Here is an 18154-nt window from a genome sequence, read left to right on the forward strand (position 1 = left end):
TATATTTGTATTAATTCAGCAAAGTTTTTATACACGTGATGTGTCGAGCGACGTGATGATGTCACATTCAAGCACCTGAGCCGCGTCATCGAAAAGCGACGTAAACGCGGAAGTAGCTTGTTGGTTACGAACTCAGCGAGTGTTGTACAATGAATACATGAAACTAGAAATTTTGACAGGTGGGTAACCGTTCCCTGAATGAACATTCTCTCACTATACCTTCATATTGTCTGTGATTAATTTAACAACGAAATTTAGTGACTACCGAGCGTACTAGATTATGTTAGCTTCCAGGAAGGTCTAGCAAGAGGCGTGCATGCAACGTTGCATTAGCAGACCGACGTGTGTGTGCGACCAAAAGTGGTTCATGTGTTTTCTTTTTTCGCTTCACTTTTCACGAAAAGAATACAAATGACTATTGCTTTTTAATTGCCAAAAAGTCCCTAATAGTTGTAATACATTATAAATAAATGTATAAACAATATTCATTCATTTTTAACTGCTTGTTCATTATAATTCAACAGCAGTTCAAGCAAGATAGCGTTTTTTGATTTCCTGGTTTTGGAAATGTGTTTTTCGGCCAACAGCGACAATATATCCATTTTCTGTACTGCTTATCCTCAGTAGGGCCGCGGGCGTGCTGGAGCCTATCCCAGCTATCTTCGAGCAAGAGGCGGGTACACCCTGAACTGGTTGCCAGCCAATCGCAGGGCACATATAAACAAACAACCATTAGCACTCACGTTCACACCTATGGGCAATTTAGAGTCTTCAATCAACCTAGCATGCATGTTTTTGGGATGTGGGAGGAATCCGGAGTACCCGGAGAAAACCCATGCATGTATGAGGAGAACATGCAAACTCCACACAGGCGGAGCTGGGATTTGAACCCCGGTTCCCAGAACTGTTAGGCACATGTGCTAACCAGTCGAACACTGTGCCCCCTGTACAATATATAAAATATAGAAAATTTTTACAGTTTACATGAAAAAAACAAATCAAACATCACAAAATAAATAAAATGAAATAAAGAAAATCTAGTCTTACTGGTATTCCTGTCTAAACAAATGTGTTTTTTTTACTGCTTTTTAAAAATGTCTAATGGAGGTGCAGCTCCAAGCTTAAAAGGAAGTGCCTTCCACAATTTGGGGGCAATGGACTGCAAGGCCGTATCACCTTTAGTTTTTAATTTTGTGGAAGGAACATTATGGACAAGGCAGTCAGCAGACCGCAGTGATTCGACAGGACAATAAAATGACACCAAATCTCCCATGAAGGGAGCAGCCTGACCATTGAGGGCTCTGTAAGTGAAGTATACAGTAGCTACTGACCGTACAAAGGGGCTTGCTTTTGCGTTTCATTGAAACCGCGTATCACAACTTAGTTGAGACGCTGGACTTAGTCTGAGACTGGTCACTTTTCCGTTATGAGCACATACAAAGCATTTCTTGTAGAGACACCCACCCCAAAATAATGGATTAAGCTGTTTGATCCATGTGATCGAGCTCCACATATTCCTGTCTTGCGCAGGTTGACAAGGGCAGGATGGGCAGGCAGCGAAAGAGGGTGGTGACCGGAGATGCCGCCCCTCCTCTTCTAAGAAAAGATGAAAAACCCCCTACGTTGCACCGCAAGGAGAAGAAGAAGAAAGCGGACATTGGCAAAATCTTCATCAACATCTCCATCGGCCTCTGCGTGGTCAGCCTCATCTGGTTCTTCTATGCCCTTTACATGCGTTCCAGTCTGGCCAAGCGGGTGGTGACGTTGCACCCGTCACCTCGTGTCCTGGATGCCAATTCCAGCAGTGCTCAGGTCTCCCCGGACAGGTTCTGGGGTTCCTACAGGCCTCAGGTCTACTTTGGGATGAAAACAAGGAGTCCGAGGTCAATTGTGACAGGTAGGCATACTCGTTTATAAAATAGCCAAGAAGTCATTTTAGGTTCATTTTGGCCACAGTTCTGCTAATACAGTCGTAAATTCCGTCATTAGTAGTCATAAAACTAAAATAAAACAAACTACTTAAAACTTTATGCGTGACAGTCACATAACATAAGATAATACAAGAGGGCAGGGAAGGGAGGTGGGAGGATTACAGAAGATGAGTGAGCTTTATGCGTTGTTTGTTAACTTTCATTTAAGTTTCATTCCAGCTGCTTTATAAGATGCTTTGCCTTGCTCTGGCAGTCAGTCATGTAGGCAAAATAAATCCACACACCGGAAAAGACGCCGCCCACTTTAGACACCGAGCTGCAGTGTGCCGTTACTGCATTAAAAAAATTACAGGTACTACAAAAACATGGTATCGTTTTTGCCGGTGATGTACCGTAATACTTTTTTAGTACTGGTGGTACGGAGTACAGATGGTATATTGCATCTCCATTTTGCCCTTGTAGCAATTGTCACGCATTGATACTGCCAAACCCGAGTTGAGTCATAATTTTTGGAACTTTAATATGAATATGTATATTTATCTATGCTCCTCTGTCTGCACCATCAGGTATGATGTGGATGAGTCAGTTTTCCGACATGGATGTGAACCTGAGGCACACCTGCGAGCAGGGAGATCGCTTGCAAGGTTACGGCTGGCTGATGCATGACGGGCTCACCTTCGGCGTCCAGGAGATCCGAGACAACAATTTCACACTGACGACTGAGTTTGTCAAGAGGGTGGGAGGAGATCACGGTGGAGACTGGACCTGGAGGGTCACCGCAAAGCAACACGTGAATAGAAACCTTATATGTGTTACAATGTTTCCACAGCAATCGCTACGCACAAACTAATCGTTGTCTTTTTGCTTTTTTACCCATCAGAGCTCTGCGCCCAAGGCGCCAGTCATCTCCCTGATGTTCTACGCTGCAGCAGATACCCAAGGCTCACTGGAGGCTCACGTGGAGGAGAAAAAACGCCTCGCCTCCATCACGGGCGCCACCGAAGAGGTTGGCAATTTCAAGATCACTTTCCGAAAACCAGTTGCCGGGGATTTAACAAGTCCTAAATATGCCAGGTAAGTGTGTGAATTCACAAGGTAGGATCAGTGGTAGTTGCAAAGGAGAACTTGTACTATGAACAGCAGTGTTTCTGTCTGTCAGACGCACAGCACCCTGTTGATTGGTTGACTAGGGATCGGTTCCTTGTGTGTTACAATGGCAATGGAATGGCAAGAATACAAACACATTCCTAAAGCGGTCTACACCATGTGCAGAATTATTAGGCAAGTGAGTATTTTGACCATAACATCACTTTAAGGCATATTTCCTAGCTCCCAGCTGGAAAAACCTGAATGCTTCATGGATTTAAGCATAGCAGGTGCTGTGTATTTGTGTAATGAATGTGATTATGGAGATCAACACCCTAAATATAGGTGTGCGTAATTATTAGGCAGCTCCTTTGGGCAAAAGGAACCCAAAAAAAAAAAAGAGATTTAACTGACTCTGAAAAGTCAAAAATGATCAGCACTCTTGAGCTATCTAAGAAATTGGGGCTTGATCGCGGAACCATCAAACGTTTTGTTGCAAATAGTCAAAAGGGTCGCAAGAAAAGAGTTGCGAGAAAAAGAGACGCGTTACCTGCCAAGTTCTGTCATATTTCAGAACTGCAACCTACCTGAAATAACTCAAAGTACAAGATGTACAGTGTTCATAGACATGGCCAAGGTAAGAAAAGCTGAAAAAAGACCACCACTGAACAAGACACATGAGCTGAAGCTTCTAGGCTGGGCATAGAAATATCTGAAAACAGATTTCTCAAAGGTTTTATGGACTGATGAAATGAGAGTGACTCTTGACAGGCCAAATGGATGGGCCCATGGCTGGATCACTAATGGGCGCAGCGCTCCACTTCGACTCAGACACCAGCAAAGTGGAGGTGGAATACTGGCATGGCCAGGTATTATTAAAGATAAGCCGGTTTGACCTCTTCGGGTTGAAGATGGGCTCAAAATGAACTTCCAAACATTGTCAGTTTTAGAAGACACTTTCTTCAGGCGGTGGTACAGAAAGAAGTCTGCCTCTTTAAAAAAAGACAAGGATTTTTATGCAAGACAATGCTCCATCACATGCATCCAAGTATCCTCTGCGTGGCTGGCCAGTAAAGGCTTGAAAGACAAAAAAACTGATGACATGGCCCCCTTCCTCACCTGACCTGAACCCAATTGAGAACTTGTTGACAGTCCTTAAACGGGAGCTATACCGTGAAGGAAAGCAGTACACCTCTCGGAACAATGTCGGAGAGGTTGTGGTGTCTGCTTCACACAAACTTACTCGGCTACAAATCAACAAACGGACAGAATCTATGGATGGAAGGCTTATCACTGTCTTTGAAAAGAAGGGTGGCTTTATTGGTCACTTTTAAATATATATATTAGTTTCTATCATCCATATTTCTGTTAGAAAGTCTTGAGTTTGTAATTCTCACTTCAACGAAAATAAAGTGAGATGGGAAAATCTGTTTCTCATTTAGTTGCATAATAATTCTGCACACCAATAGTTGCCAAATAATTGTCCACATGTGGATATTCTCTTAAGGAATGTCTAAACCTCACTTTTACTTTCTTAAAAATTCTTGTTTGAGGTTTATTAACAATCTGGATTAACCTAAAGCACTGTGGTTGGTGATTAATAAAAATAATCCTCAAAAATGAGACTTGCCTAATAATTGTGCACTCGGTGTATGTGCAAGGTCCATGTACATTATGATGAACTTTTGAAATATTGCATGAAGTAATGTTTCACAGCTGCAACCACTTGATGGCAGTACACAGCAGGCATTTCAGCCTTTGTTTGAGCATCAAACCAACAGTATATTAAGCCAAAGAAACGGACCCCGAATGGTGTAAGTAGTAGAAGATGGATGCAAATGGCCTTCTGTGTTTAGAAACAGAGTCTTTGGACACTGCTAGGACCATTGAACTATAGTGATTAAAATGTGTTACAGTGGCAGCTGGTGAAGTTTTCTCTGGGTTTACTGTATATATTATAGATCCATCTATCTATAGAGACAGAGATGCATCATTTGAATTTGTTTGGGTCAATGGACTGTTGCACCCGACCTTGGCCATATCAACTGCATTGAAGAGGAGATACTGCACATGTCAAAGTTTTAACAAGAGTCAACGTGTAAAGATTTTTGCCCCCTAGAGGAATGTACGTCATGAGAACAGACAACAGAGATGAATGAAACAGCTGTACTCATCCTGACTTATGCACTATTTATCTGATCGATCTATAAAATAGATATATGTGTTTCAAAATATTTTTATTTTAGTATAAATATGTGTACTTATTTCTCTGTCCTCAAGGAAAGTAAGGTGACCACCATCAATTGGTGGGGAAGCACCCAAACTCTTTCTGGATTCTCTTGAGCATTGTTTGACCAGCAACTCCACTCGAGACCAGTGAATCCTAACTGCCGCGCCACGAGAAATCAAGTGTGCCACTGGAAATAATCTCTCTATTTATTTACGACAAATAATGCAGCTTTGTTCATCTATGTCAGCAACGTAGTGTCCGGCAGAACAATTAAATGCTCGTTCACTCGATGGCAGAATGTCCAATTAACCGGTGTATCCACATTGCTATTCAAACAAGAGAATAATAGTTTTGTGTTCAACTTAACCAGGCCAGAACACTGAATCAGTAAATTTGTGAAAAAAATTGAGAAAAGATTGAGGTCTATATTTACTTTGTGTGACATATTTTGGTTTGGTGGCGCGCCCTGAGATTTTTCTAATGTTAAGTATGTGCAGTGGCTCAATAAAGGTTGGAAAATACTGGTCTATACTGAGAAAACACAAGGATCTAATCAGGTTTCCTGCCTTTTCAGTTACAACTACCTGCAAACTCGCACTCCTGGTTTGGAGAAGCTGACTGACATTGTGAAGCACAGTCTGAACCACAGGTTTGTCTTTAGCCCGCCATCCGGCGAGAGGAGGCATTACATCGCCGTGGATGCCTATAAACCCCCCTACCAGCCCAACCAACAGAAGAGCCACCCCGACGCTAGAGAAGAGGGTGACTTTGTGGTGCACCAGGTCACTGTTCAGCTGCCCTTTCAAATGGAAGTCCTCTTTGAGTCAGCGAGCTTTCACGACCGCCCCGGCCAGCTGGTGGGTCCGATCATGACCCAGGAGCTGGAGAAGAGGAAGGCCGAGTTCGATGCCAAGTTTGAGAAGACATTTGGGCTTGACAGCAAAGGTTACAGTCGGGCGTACATAAAGTTTGGCAAGGCGGCGCTCAGCAACATGTTGGGCGGAATGGGCTACTTCTACGGCCAGTCGGTGGTTCAGTCTGTCTACAATGAATACCCTCTCCTATACCCAGAGGGTGTGTTATTTACTGCCGTCCCATCGCGCTCGTTCTTCCCCCGAGGTTTTCTTTGGGATGAGGGTTTTCACCAGCTGCTGCTGAGTAAGTGGGACCTCCAGGTGACGAGAGAAGCGGTCTCCCACTGGATAGACTTGATGAACATAGAGGGCTGGATCCCCCGTGAGCAGATCCTCGGAGATGAGGCTCACAGTAAGGTCCCTGCTGAGTTTGTAGTTCAGCGGAACGAGAACGCCAACCCGCCCACTCTCTTTTTAGCTCTTCAGGAACTAATCGAACAGTTCTCATTAAATCCAGCCGGCATGGAGGCGCAGCCAACCTTGCCTTTCCTCAGACGACTGTACCCCAGACTCAAGACGTGGTTTGAGTGGTATAACACCACTCAGTCGGGGCCACGGCCTAACTCGTACCGCTGGCGTGGGCGTGACAAGGACACTAATCTCTTCCTCAATCCCAAGACGTTGACCTCTGGTCTGGACGACTACCCGCGGGCCTCGCACCCATCGGCACAAGAGCGTCACGTGGACCTGCACTGCTGGATGGCCCTGTCCTCGGGCATCATGGCTCAGATTGCTAAGCTTTTAGGCGAACCGCACCAGGACTACGAATTGACCCACCAAGTGCTGACAGACAACAAGCTGCTGAACGAGCTCCACTGGTCTGAGCAACTTGGTGCTTTCAGCGACTACGGCAACCACACTCAGGACCTATCCTTGCAGCAGGAGAAGGTGTACATGCCTCCCGGACAACACCGTCACCAGTTCCCCGTCACGCGACTTGTTCGCTCTGTCCGCAAGGCTCCCAAACTCCAGTATGTCAACGCATTGGGTTACGTCAGCCTGTTCCCCTTCCTACTGCACATTCTTCAGCCGGACTCGCCCAAAATGGAACACATTCTCAGAGACATGAAAGATCCCAATAAGCTGTGGACACCTTACGGCTTGCGCTCTCTCTCCAAAGCCGATCCGTTGTACATGAAGCGAAACACGGAACACGACGCTCCCTACTGGAGAGGACCGGTGTGGATCAACATCAACTACCTGGCAGTGAGAGCCCTCCACCAGTACAGCAATACGCAGGGGCCATATCAGGAGCAGGCAGCTGCTCTGTATGAGGAACTCAGGACTAACATTATCAGTAATGTATACAGACAGTATGCTGAAACAGGGTACATCTGGGAACAGTACAATGACGCCACTGGCAGGGGTCAAGGAAGCCACCCCTTCACTGGCTGGTCAGCCCTAACGTTATTAATGATGGCTGAACAGTACTAATATCATCTCATCAGCAAACTAAAGAGCCCCATGTCATGAGGTGGGAGGGAAAAAAGTTAGCATTCATCCGTTGATTTAAAACCAGTAGTATTTTGTATGTTAGCCTGTGTTTTCATGTTTTGACTGCAGGGATCAGAATAGAATTGCATTGATTTTTTTCAACCTTATTTCAAAATAATAAATGATTTGGCTATTCATTTAATATTATACTTTTGTAAATCGTGTGTGTTACCTGACTAAACTTGGGATTCAAATTTAACACATTTTGGGAACCTTGAAAATATGCAAAAACTGGATGCAGTATTTTATTTTTCAACTTACATTTCAATAAGAAAATCCACTTTGCTGTGACCGTGTAAATTGCCATTGCAATTTCAATCTCACACATCCCCGAGGGAATTTATAGTTAAAACAAAATTAGAAGTATGTTTTTATTCAACTCCTCACCAAGAATATGCCAGCACTTGCTCCATCATAGCTGACATTAGCTTCAGCACACTGTGACCTGAAGCCAAGCCACCTGAGCAGCTCTTTTGTCATTTTGTTCATTCGAAGGCCTCCTGCTGACGTCAGTTTGGTTATTTTTTTATTAATTTTTTTTTTGCGTGGGTGATGTGAGGGCTTGTCGCTTAATTAGCTGACATCAAAAGCCTGCATGATTGACTTCTGTGCACTCTTTGCTACATTCATGACATAAATTCACGCTCTGAGGCATCTAGTGGCAACGTTCTTATTAATACTTTGACACCACATATAAAAGCCAGGTAGTCAGAGCGGGGATGCTGGCCTTCTGCGTGCGCCGGACACCAACCTCAACACTTCTATGAATCTGTTGAATTGGCTGAATGCGGTTGTCAAGTTTTTGGAGGCATGGATCGGTGCAGTCAGGTTGTTTGCCTATAAATAGTGTTTCTGTCGGTTAGCACAACAGCAAGCAGACTGTGGAAAATGCAGATTTGCAGTTTCAACACATTTAGCAGATGAGGAGTTATTGTGGGAATGTAATAATTACCCCCCCCCCCCCAACAATAATTCTGTTTGGAATCCCACCAACATTCTTCAGGGAAATAATGCATATGCATGGTTGCATGCAAAGAATTATGGTGCGAGTTTGCAGCGTTACAAATGCTAGCACGATTTTAATGTAGCCCCCCTCAAATATCTGACCGAAGCCACACCCCTCACTAGCGTGCACCAGCGCAATTGTCACATTCACAGAGAATGCATTTCCAGCTTCAGTAACCTAGCAGCGCTAGCAGTACTTAGCTAGCATTAGCACTGTAAACAAGCCAACTTTAGCCACATCTGCTACATTGGTAGTATGACTCATTAGGAATGGAGTGTTACTATGGTTGAACCATGGTTAAACCGACACCATGGCAAGACCTTGGCAAGATTTTCAGACAGATTTGTTGACTTCGGCATCTGTGCTATTACCTCTGCAAGCGTTTAATTTTCTTTGGCTTTTGTGTGTCATAACTATCGAATCAAAAACTTCAACATTACTGCCGCACGTCCTGGCTGCTCAGTACAGTTTGGCTATTAATTCTACCGTTTTTTAAAAAAATGTATCATAGTCATTGTCCCTCAAGGGGGAATTGTTTTGTACACCACACACCGAACAAGATCAAACACATGGATGCAGGCAAGGAAAGATTTGGAGTGAATGAGGTGCTTCACAACTTGAGCTGAGTTGTTGGGGACGATGCCTTGCTCAAGTGCACCTCGACATTAGCCAGCAAGCAGACGAGTGTGTTTGTCTATAGTTGGGACTTGAACCCGTGTCCTTACAAACTGAGCTCCGAAGTTTTTTTCTTTGGCTTTTTTTGCGTGATCAATGACTGTAGAACTTGAAATTGAAATTGAACTTTTTGGGATGCGTCTCTGTCCTGGCTGCTCAGTTCAATTTACTATATGCCGCGCACTTCCGTTACACGGCCTCTGCCAGCTTGATTATTTGCATTCGGTCATCTCCAAACAAAATGACAGCATTCTTCGCAAGAATCTTGTGTGATACTGAAAATTTCACTGATTGGCACGAGTCGTATCATTAAACATTGCCAGTCCTCTATGTTAACATGGATATTTGCATTCAACAGCCGTCAATGGCAGTGAATGAGGTAAAGCAAGGCACAAGTAGACAACCATCCACACTCTCATGCACACCTACATACAATTGACAATTGTGCATGAAGGTGATTCTCCAACATAAACGTTCGTAATGGCATGTGATTGTGAAAGTGTTTTGTGGTAGTCACAGAGAGCGCATATTCAGCTTTAACAAAATAGCAGCGCTAGCAATATAAAGTTAGCATTAGCACTGTAAACCATAAATATGAATAGGTAGATACGACATGCCCCTTTTGAGCTTCGTGCCTACAGCGCCGCTTAGCTAGGAGGGTAAAAGTCATCAGCGCAATAGATGTGTGTGGACGGCAAGAAAACCCAAAGACCAAGGATGCCGGTACATTGTGCTGCATATGGTTGTGCACAACGCTGTACAATTAAAAAAAAAAAAAAAAAAAAAAAAAAGTAAACATCATGAAAAATGTGTTGAGAAATTTGCAAGTTACGACTTAATTTCAATCGCCTTTGAAGGAAACGTCGAGCTCCCCAAAATGGCTGCCTTGTAGTCACTTCTGTTAGCCAGGCTACTACAGCGTGCTGGTGTAGCAGCAATTAGCTGATACGTTGGTAGCATGAATGACAATAGTATTGGAGTGTTTAACACAATGTTATCGGTTTGACATTTTATTTGATCTTTTTTCATGAACTTTCATCCTTCTAATGATATTTGCTGCTCTTATTTCACCGCATCCAGCAGTTCAGATTGCAAAACCATCATATTACTTCGTCACTGTTCAATGATTGCCAGTGGGATCATCCGCACTATCTTTTGACCTTTGAGCCATGAAGGCAAAAACATGGAAGTAAAGCATTTGAATGCAGATGAGCCATATCCTGTGCCTTTTGCAGTGTCTCACAGAGGAAATGGATTCCACGTCCCTTTTATGCGGCTACAAAATTCATGTATTTCTTTGAGGGTGTAGACAATGTGTGTGACTAAGGCACTCAGTGTGCCATCCATCCCCCTCACCCAAGACCCTTTTTCTACTGCGATGATGGGATAATAGGCAAACAGCATCAGAGCTAACTAATGTGACTGCATAATAAACAGATGAGTCAGAAAGTAGTCATTTGCACATAATTTCAACATTATCATTGTCTATATGCAATAATCATGATTGATGATCTCTCAATACTAATGAACAAGTGGAGTGTATGTAGTCTTGGAATTGTAAGTGAATACAAGGTTGATCTCAGTAATTAATAATGTATGTTTATGATTGTAAATATTTCTCATTGCTGGAAATTGACTAATTAGCAAATATGATTTTTTATTATATGAATTACGTTTGTACATTTAGCAAAATATTTTCATTTTTAATTTAAAATTTGGCGGCACGGTGGACGACTGGTTAGCACATCGGCCTCACAGTTCTGAGGACCGCGGTTCAAATCCCGGCCTCGCCTGTGTGGAGTTTGCATGTTCTCCCCGTGCCTGCGTGGGTTTTCTCCAGGCACTCCGGTTTCCTCCCACATCCCAAAAACATGCATGGAAGGTTGATTGAAGACTCTAAATTGCCAGTAGGTGTGAATGTGTGCATGAATGGTTGTTTGTTCATATGTGTCTTGCGATTGGCTGGCAACCAGTCCGGGGTGTACCCCGCCTCTCGCCTGAAGATCGCTGGTATAGGCTCCAGCACGCCCGCGAACCTAGTGCGGTTAAAGCGATACAGACAATGGATGGATGCAATTTAAAAGGTAAAATTACTATTGTAACCAACTAAATTATTAATTTTGTTTATTTTATTCTATCTTAAATTATTAGTTTTACTATGAGTTAATATAATTTATTTTTAAGGTTATTAGTTTCATTTTTTTTTTTTAAATAATTTGGAAGACTGAAGTAACAAATAATACTATTTTAAAATATTTTGTATTTCATTTTAAAATTGTATATATTAGCAGTGCTATTTTTTAAAAAAGTTTATCACTTTTTTATGTTAAAAGCAAGCAGCATGGCCTCCAGTAACAAATCCAAATGATTTAATTTTAATTATTGTAAACTGTTTCAGTCGATCCTTTAATTAAAATTGTATTTCTTTCAAAGTAATTTATGTGATTTTAAATTATATATGTCTAATTGACTATGGAAAAAAGCCATTGGAGCAAATTGATTGTAGTTTTGAATGTATTTACACAAAATGTATGCTAGAGGGAGCTGCTGTAATTAATAAGGCATTCATCAGAAGAGAGGCTGTTTCAGAATTTTTCCTGCAACTTTTTTTTCTTTTCTTTTTTGCAAAGGACTGTTTAAGAAAAATGTCAATCTCAACAATTTTTATTAGATTTTAGAAGTTGGAACAATACCCTTTCGGTTGTGTTTTACTGTACTGCGCTTTGGGACATGCAGTCCAGTCCAAAAGTCTGACTGTATGTTAAAGTGAGCTAATTAATAAGGCATTCACCAGAAGAGGCTTTTTGAATTCTGTGCAGCCTGGCTATCATTTTACTTACAATAGAGAGCTACTTAGAATTAAAGCAGCGTAAGTGGATAATTATGCTAATGATCAATTTACATTGAAGATCTGGTGGCAGGCTATAATTATCAGAGGGATTTTGGTTTTTGGATGGTGATGGCTCTCGTAGGCTTTTTTTTCCCCAGCCCTATATGTTTTTACAATGTGAAGCTTCAACCTCCCAATGTTCTCCACAAACACAACTTTGACGCTTTTTGTGCTCTATGTAATTTATATTGCTTCTTATTAGTTGAAGCTTGCGGCCATGAGCGCTTTCTGAATCAGACAGCATAACAGTGTATCTTCTCCTTGGCATTAAAATAAGCAAGCCTTCCTGCCTCCATTTGTTGCATTAGCCATCGTCGTGCACACTGATCTGTCTCTATTTCTTTTTTTTTTTTCATTTTTTACTTTCTATGAAATCTTTGCCCCACAGAGGCTTTGCTGTTGAGCGGCAAACTTGCCTGAGCCAACATAGGTCTATGTATGTTATGTAAGCCCCACTATAAATAGGTTCACCCGGGATCTTTTGTCTTTACCTGATTCGCTCTTGGCCCAACATTTTTTTATTTCTGGAGAGAGCTGTGGATGCTAGTGCCATGTAGAGCTGCCCGTTTCCATAGTTACTTTTGTTAGCTGCGAGCTCTTAACATTCTTCATCTGTTTTCTCGCATGTCTGCCGCGTCAGGCTATTTGTTTGGACCTGTTTGCATTGCGCCGGCCCTGCTAATGACTGTGTCGACAGTGGCGCGCTTGATGAAGATGAAGGCGTTCTCTAATTATCGGCAGTCATGTTTTCGCATACGCGTCGCTGCATGGGAGAAAGAGCAACAAATAGAAATCAGTGTGGGTGCGGATGAGTCAGAGACCACAACACGGAGACCTATTAACTTATGCTGGTCAACTGCATATGCAATTAGCCCCACATTGTAAGATAATGATTGCTTGTGGTTATTGATCCTTTAGTCCAAGGGGACTTTTGTTGTATCTGGGGAAAGTGGGGGATACCCTAGATCAGGGGTGTCCCAACTTTTGCCACCAAGGGCTGCTTACAGATTTATAGACAGATGCAGAGGCCGCTTTTACACTCTTCAGTCTTGAGCAGTGTTTCCCAACTTTTATAGAGCCAAGACACACATTTTACATCAGAAAAATCTGCCGGTACTTCAACAGGCAAAAATGTCACGAAAAGAGTAGCCCTACTCACAGAAAGTTAGAAATATTCGGCTTTCAGGTGAAATTCGGGTTAAACCTAAACTGCACCATAAAGTTTACAGATGAACCTAATGTGACCTTCTGTAAACGTTTGAATGCACATGTGCAACTGTTCAAAGTTTCCATACTTTTTGCACAACTTGCAGTTCTCTTAACAAGGAGCTGAGCAGCCAGATTCACAACAGGCGTTTGATCCATGAACGTTTCCAAGAGCGTCCACTTGTATGCCTTTCTGTGATTCTCCCAGTCTCTCTGTATCTTTGTTGAAACCTGTTGATGAGACTGTGGCACTCTAAACTCAGTGGGCACTTCCCTCTGAGAAAATCTTCTTGGATTCTGTCGCTCAATCATCTCGGTCTCATGATGTCAAAATGCGAAGAGCGTGACGAAGAGGACCGTTCATATACTGCTGCCTGAAATTAAGCACAAAGTTAGGCAATTTTGGCCAATTCCAAGGCTCATACTTAATTCCAGATCATCTCCTATGAGGGAATTTGGCCAGATGAGCCCCAATAGGAAGCATGTATTCAAGACAGTTGAGCTACGCTAAATTGCCAAGCGTTTTAGTTAGCCATTCGGATTCACAACAGCAATTTTTCAACTAAAGGTCATACTTTAACCAAATCCTCAAAGGGAATTAGTCTTCGACACTTGTTTCACTAAAGAGCCTATCTGACTGGCCTGGAGACTAGTTGACGGCCTGATTGTGACTCAAGTATTCATGATGTCGTTGAATTAAAACAGTTTCCTTTTTTGTTTTCCGGGAACCTTTTGAGACTTCTTTCAAGTCTCGACTGGGGAGACTGAACCGGAAGCAGGTATCCCAGATAGGTAAATGGTTAAGCTTTTTTGCCTAAACCATCAAATGTGAGCGGAGCATGATGTCAGAGTTTGATGATCTTTTCAAGAATTCTTCATGAAAAAGGTTGGTGCTTCTGCCTGTTCATTGCTGTTAGGACATTTGTTTGTTTTTGCAATTGCACGGCGGTAGAATCAAATTTTGTGGCCCACAGGCTGTAGGTTGCCCACAGCTTGCATTTTTACATCTACTCTAGCACAAAGTGAGCTATTTCTTGCTGAAAACATCTGCAATTATCAGATTTAAGACAAGCGGAGTGTTGTGTGTCATGGATTTGCAGCCTCGCAGTTAGGTAACAGCAGGTGCATGCTCTGGATCAGGTCCAAGAGTGCTGCTGCTGCTGGGAAAATGGATCCAGCAAAGAAGAGGGCAAGGTGCGAGCCATGCGTGGAGGAGTCTGGGGGCATGTTTAAAGAAACACCAGGGGCATTCCGCAATCATGATCGGAGCGCTCAGTGTGTGCCATCCTCACCCATCCCCGTTGTAGAAACCACAGAGTACAGGCAGCTGGGGACCGTAGTGGGCGAGCGGGAAAGTATTTTTGGAAGCAGCGGGAAACCTGCTGCACCAACTGTAACAGCGGTAGCAGCAGCAGCAGCAGCAGCATTGGGGCCTGGTACCGGGCTTCCCTAACCCTCTCCCACTCTCGGAGGAAGTGCAGGAGTAGAGAGTTCTTTCAGAAGAAGCACCACGCTTCCGCTGCTTTTATTTTTCTTATTTATGCCCAACATTTGAATGACTGTGTATGTAACTATGCTGTGCCCATCACACACACACAAGAGACAGAAAATGTATGTGTGTGTGTGAGAGAGAGAATCTGGCAGCTGAGGCCGAATAGCATGTATTTATAGGAAGCCGTGTTTCCGGCAGAGGTTTCTGTGTTTTTTTAACTCTCCCAATCCATTTTGTGCGGTGTCTTACAGGCCCCATTATATCCAGGTTTAGATTGAAGATGTTTCCTCAGCTAACGCCTCAGGGGTGAGATTTCTATGTGAGACATGTCACAATGTGGTTTGGAGGAGGCGGATGGATTTCTTGTGCAACTCTAATGTGTGTATGTGTTGTTGTTGTTGTTTTTTTGGAGGATTGCTCCCAAAAAACAAAATATCTGCTTTGCATCCATAAACCTGCAAAGGCTTTCCTCGAAAACACTTAAGGCTGAATGTTCATGTGTTTGTCGGCTGATATGGAGGTATTTGATTGATCTGTGGATTCAGGCAGAGTGTTGTTGTTCCTGAAATGAATGAATTTCCTGAAACCTTCCCAAATGATGTTTAGAAATGCATTTTTGAAAATAATTATTTGATATACATATATACAATAGGACTAGATCCCGTGCCTACATGGCGGCCATGTAGAATGTGGGGCATTGACATGGCGGCAATGTGACGATGGTTGTATCTATTGTCTATTGTACATAGAGAGAGCGTAATGGCTGCGGCCTTAACTGAGGAGTACAAAACACAAATCTTTGGAGTCTGGAACATGCTATTTTTGGTACAGTAACAGTTTTTCGTTTTTGTCAAGCCGTTCACCTTTGGCAACAGATTTGCAACTAGGAAGCACACTAATTCCTCGCGGCTCATGAAAGCGACTCCCCTAACATGAGTACTTTACGTCAACAATGTCACCTTGACCAAGCACACCGGCGTGGTTACATTGGATAAAATGTGAAACTTTCAAACATTGTCAAGCTTTTTAAAAAATATTTATTTACAATAACTTTGACCTGTAGTGGGCCTTTTATGCCACAAAACAAACTTACAAAACAATAATTTTGTACTGTACAGTGATATAGGTGCATATGGCCTAAAAAAAAAAAAAAAAAGTGCTTCAATATAACTGACAATCGGCTACATCGGACAGTCCCACGTCACTATCAGTCCGTTCTGTCAAGGTTCCACTCTATAGTCATTGTAGAATTGCAATGATCTAATGGTTTTGCACGGTCATGCCTTTCATTTGGAAGTAGCAGCTTGTACCTAAATCGGCTCCTCTAAATTTAGAACGTTTTTGCAAATTCATGGATGGACACTGTAGCTACTGAGTTTCGCTCACAGGGTTGCTCGGGTTTAGCGCCTCTGATTAGGGAAGAATCAGATTCCTCAATGTTTCACGCACACCGCAAAATAGAAGAAGTCATCGCTGCGAGTTGGTGTGCAACTCAAAATAGAAATAGTGTTATGATTCATTATTATCCCTCGTGTCAGTATAGTTTGGTCGCTGCCCATCGTCGTGCAACACCATCAACATACTGGACCGCGGCTCGAGCGTTTCGTCCTTTTAACGTGCTGTTTTTTCTGTGAGCCGGAAGGCAGAACAGTGCTCAGCGCCGTGCTGTTTTTCCTCATGTTGCTTCGAGTCTCAACACAACACTACCACCGATTCTTTTGCTATTGGAGAGAAGAAGAAAAAGATAATATTATAAGGCAGTATTGTCCATCTAATGTACTTCATCTCGCAGGCAGAGATCCCTGAGGGATGTCACTCCTCACTGCCTCTTCAAGTGTAAAGCAGGCACCCACCTGCAAGCGCAACTCCCACACCCTGTCCAGGAGTGAGCCTTAAAATAACACGGGTCTACATATACAGAGCAGAGCACACAAAAAAGACAAACAAAAATGTACCTTCTTCTGGAGCATAAAGCTAACCCCTCCAGTGATGAAAATATTATGGAACACTGTGCCAATCATCAACAAAACAACAGTTATGTAATCAGAAATCATCACATCATCAGATCTTTGTGTCAGAAATGTTCCAGGACTGATATTAAAAAAATAAAATACAATTTACCCAACAAATTAGCTTGTTTTTTATTGTTTTTTTTTTAGGCTGATACAAGACACAAATTTTGTTTGCAGCTGACAACATCAACATCAAACAATTCTCTTAAATAGGGCCATGGACTGGGGAACATCTTAGGAAGCTATAGACCCATCTCAAATCTCCCTTTCATAGCCAGGATTGTTGAGAAAGTTATTTTTAATCAACTCAGCAATTTCTTGAACTTAAATTGACTTTCTGACACATTTCAATCAGGTTTCCGAACTCATCACAGTACAGAATCTGCTCTTATCAAAGTGCTAAATGATATAAGGTTGAATACTGACTCGGGAAAGGTGTCAATTCTGGTCTTGTTGGACCTCAGTGCGGCTTTGATACAGTAGATCATAATATAGTGCTGAACAAGTTGGAAATGTGGATAGGACTAAATGGAACAGTCCTTAAATGGTTCAGGTCCTACCTGGAGGAAAGGAGTTATTTTGTAACCATTGGAAGTGTTCAGGCGGCACGGTGGCCGACTGGTTAGAGCGTCAGCCTCACAGTTCTGAGGACCCGGGTTCAATCCCGGGCCCCGCCTGTGTGGAGTTTGCATGTTCTCCCCGTGCCTGCGTGGGTTTTCTCCGGGCACTCCGGTTTCCTCCCACATCCCAAAAACATGCATAAATTGGAGACTCTAAATTGACCCGTAGGCATAGGCATGACTGTGAGTACCAACAGGTTGTTTGTTTCTATGTGCCCTGCGATTGGCTGGCAACCGGTTCAGGGTGTACCCCGCCTCCTGCCCGATGACAGCTGGGATAGGCTCCAGCACGCCTGTGACCTTAGTGAGGAAAAGCGGCTAAGAAAATGGATGGATGGATGGATGGAAGTGTTCAATCTCATCGAATGGCAATGACCTATGGGGTCTCTCAAGGGTCAGTTCTTGGACCCCTCCTGTTCAGCCTGTATATGCTACCCTTGGGTCAAATTCTTCAGAACTTGAATTTTGACTATCATAGCAATGCAGATGATACACAGTTATATCTAGCAGTGTCTCCAGATGACTACATTTCAATTGAGGTGTTGTGTCACTGTCTAAAACAGATAAATAAATGGATGAGCCAAAATTGTCTTCAATT

General features: G+C 42.8%; 1 protein-coding gene across 1 annotated transcript; it reads left to right on the forward strand.

Annotated features, from left to right (window-relative positions):
- The first annotated feature begins 95 nt into the window (after positions 1-95).
- mogs (mannosyl-oligosaccharide glucosidase) lies at positions 96-7986 on the forward strand. The gene is made up of 5 exons (XM_061679728.1): positions 96-179; positions 1531-1897; positions 2498-2721; positions 2812-3005; positions 5822-7986. Exons 2-5 carry the CDS (start codon positions 1546-1548, stop codon positions 7593-7595), a joined length of 2544 nt encoding a protein of 847 aa, XP_061535712.1. The 5' UTR covers positions 96-179; positions 1531-1545; the 3' UTR covers positions 7596-7986.
- Positions 7987-18154: the final 10168 nt, after the last annotated feature.

Source organism: Phycodurus eques, chromosome 6, assembly GCF_024500275.1.
Source record: "Phycodurus eques isolate BA_2022a chromosome 6, UOR_Pequ_1.1, whole genome shotgun sequence".
In the NCBI taxonomy this organism is placed as follows: Eukaryota; Metazoa; Chordata; class Actinopteri; order Syngnathiformes; family Syngnathidae; genus Phycodurus; species Phycodurus eques.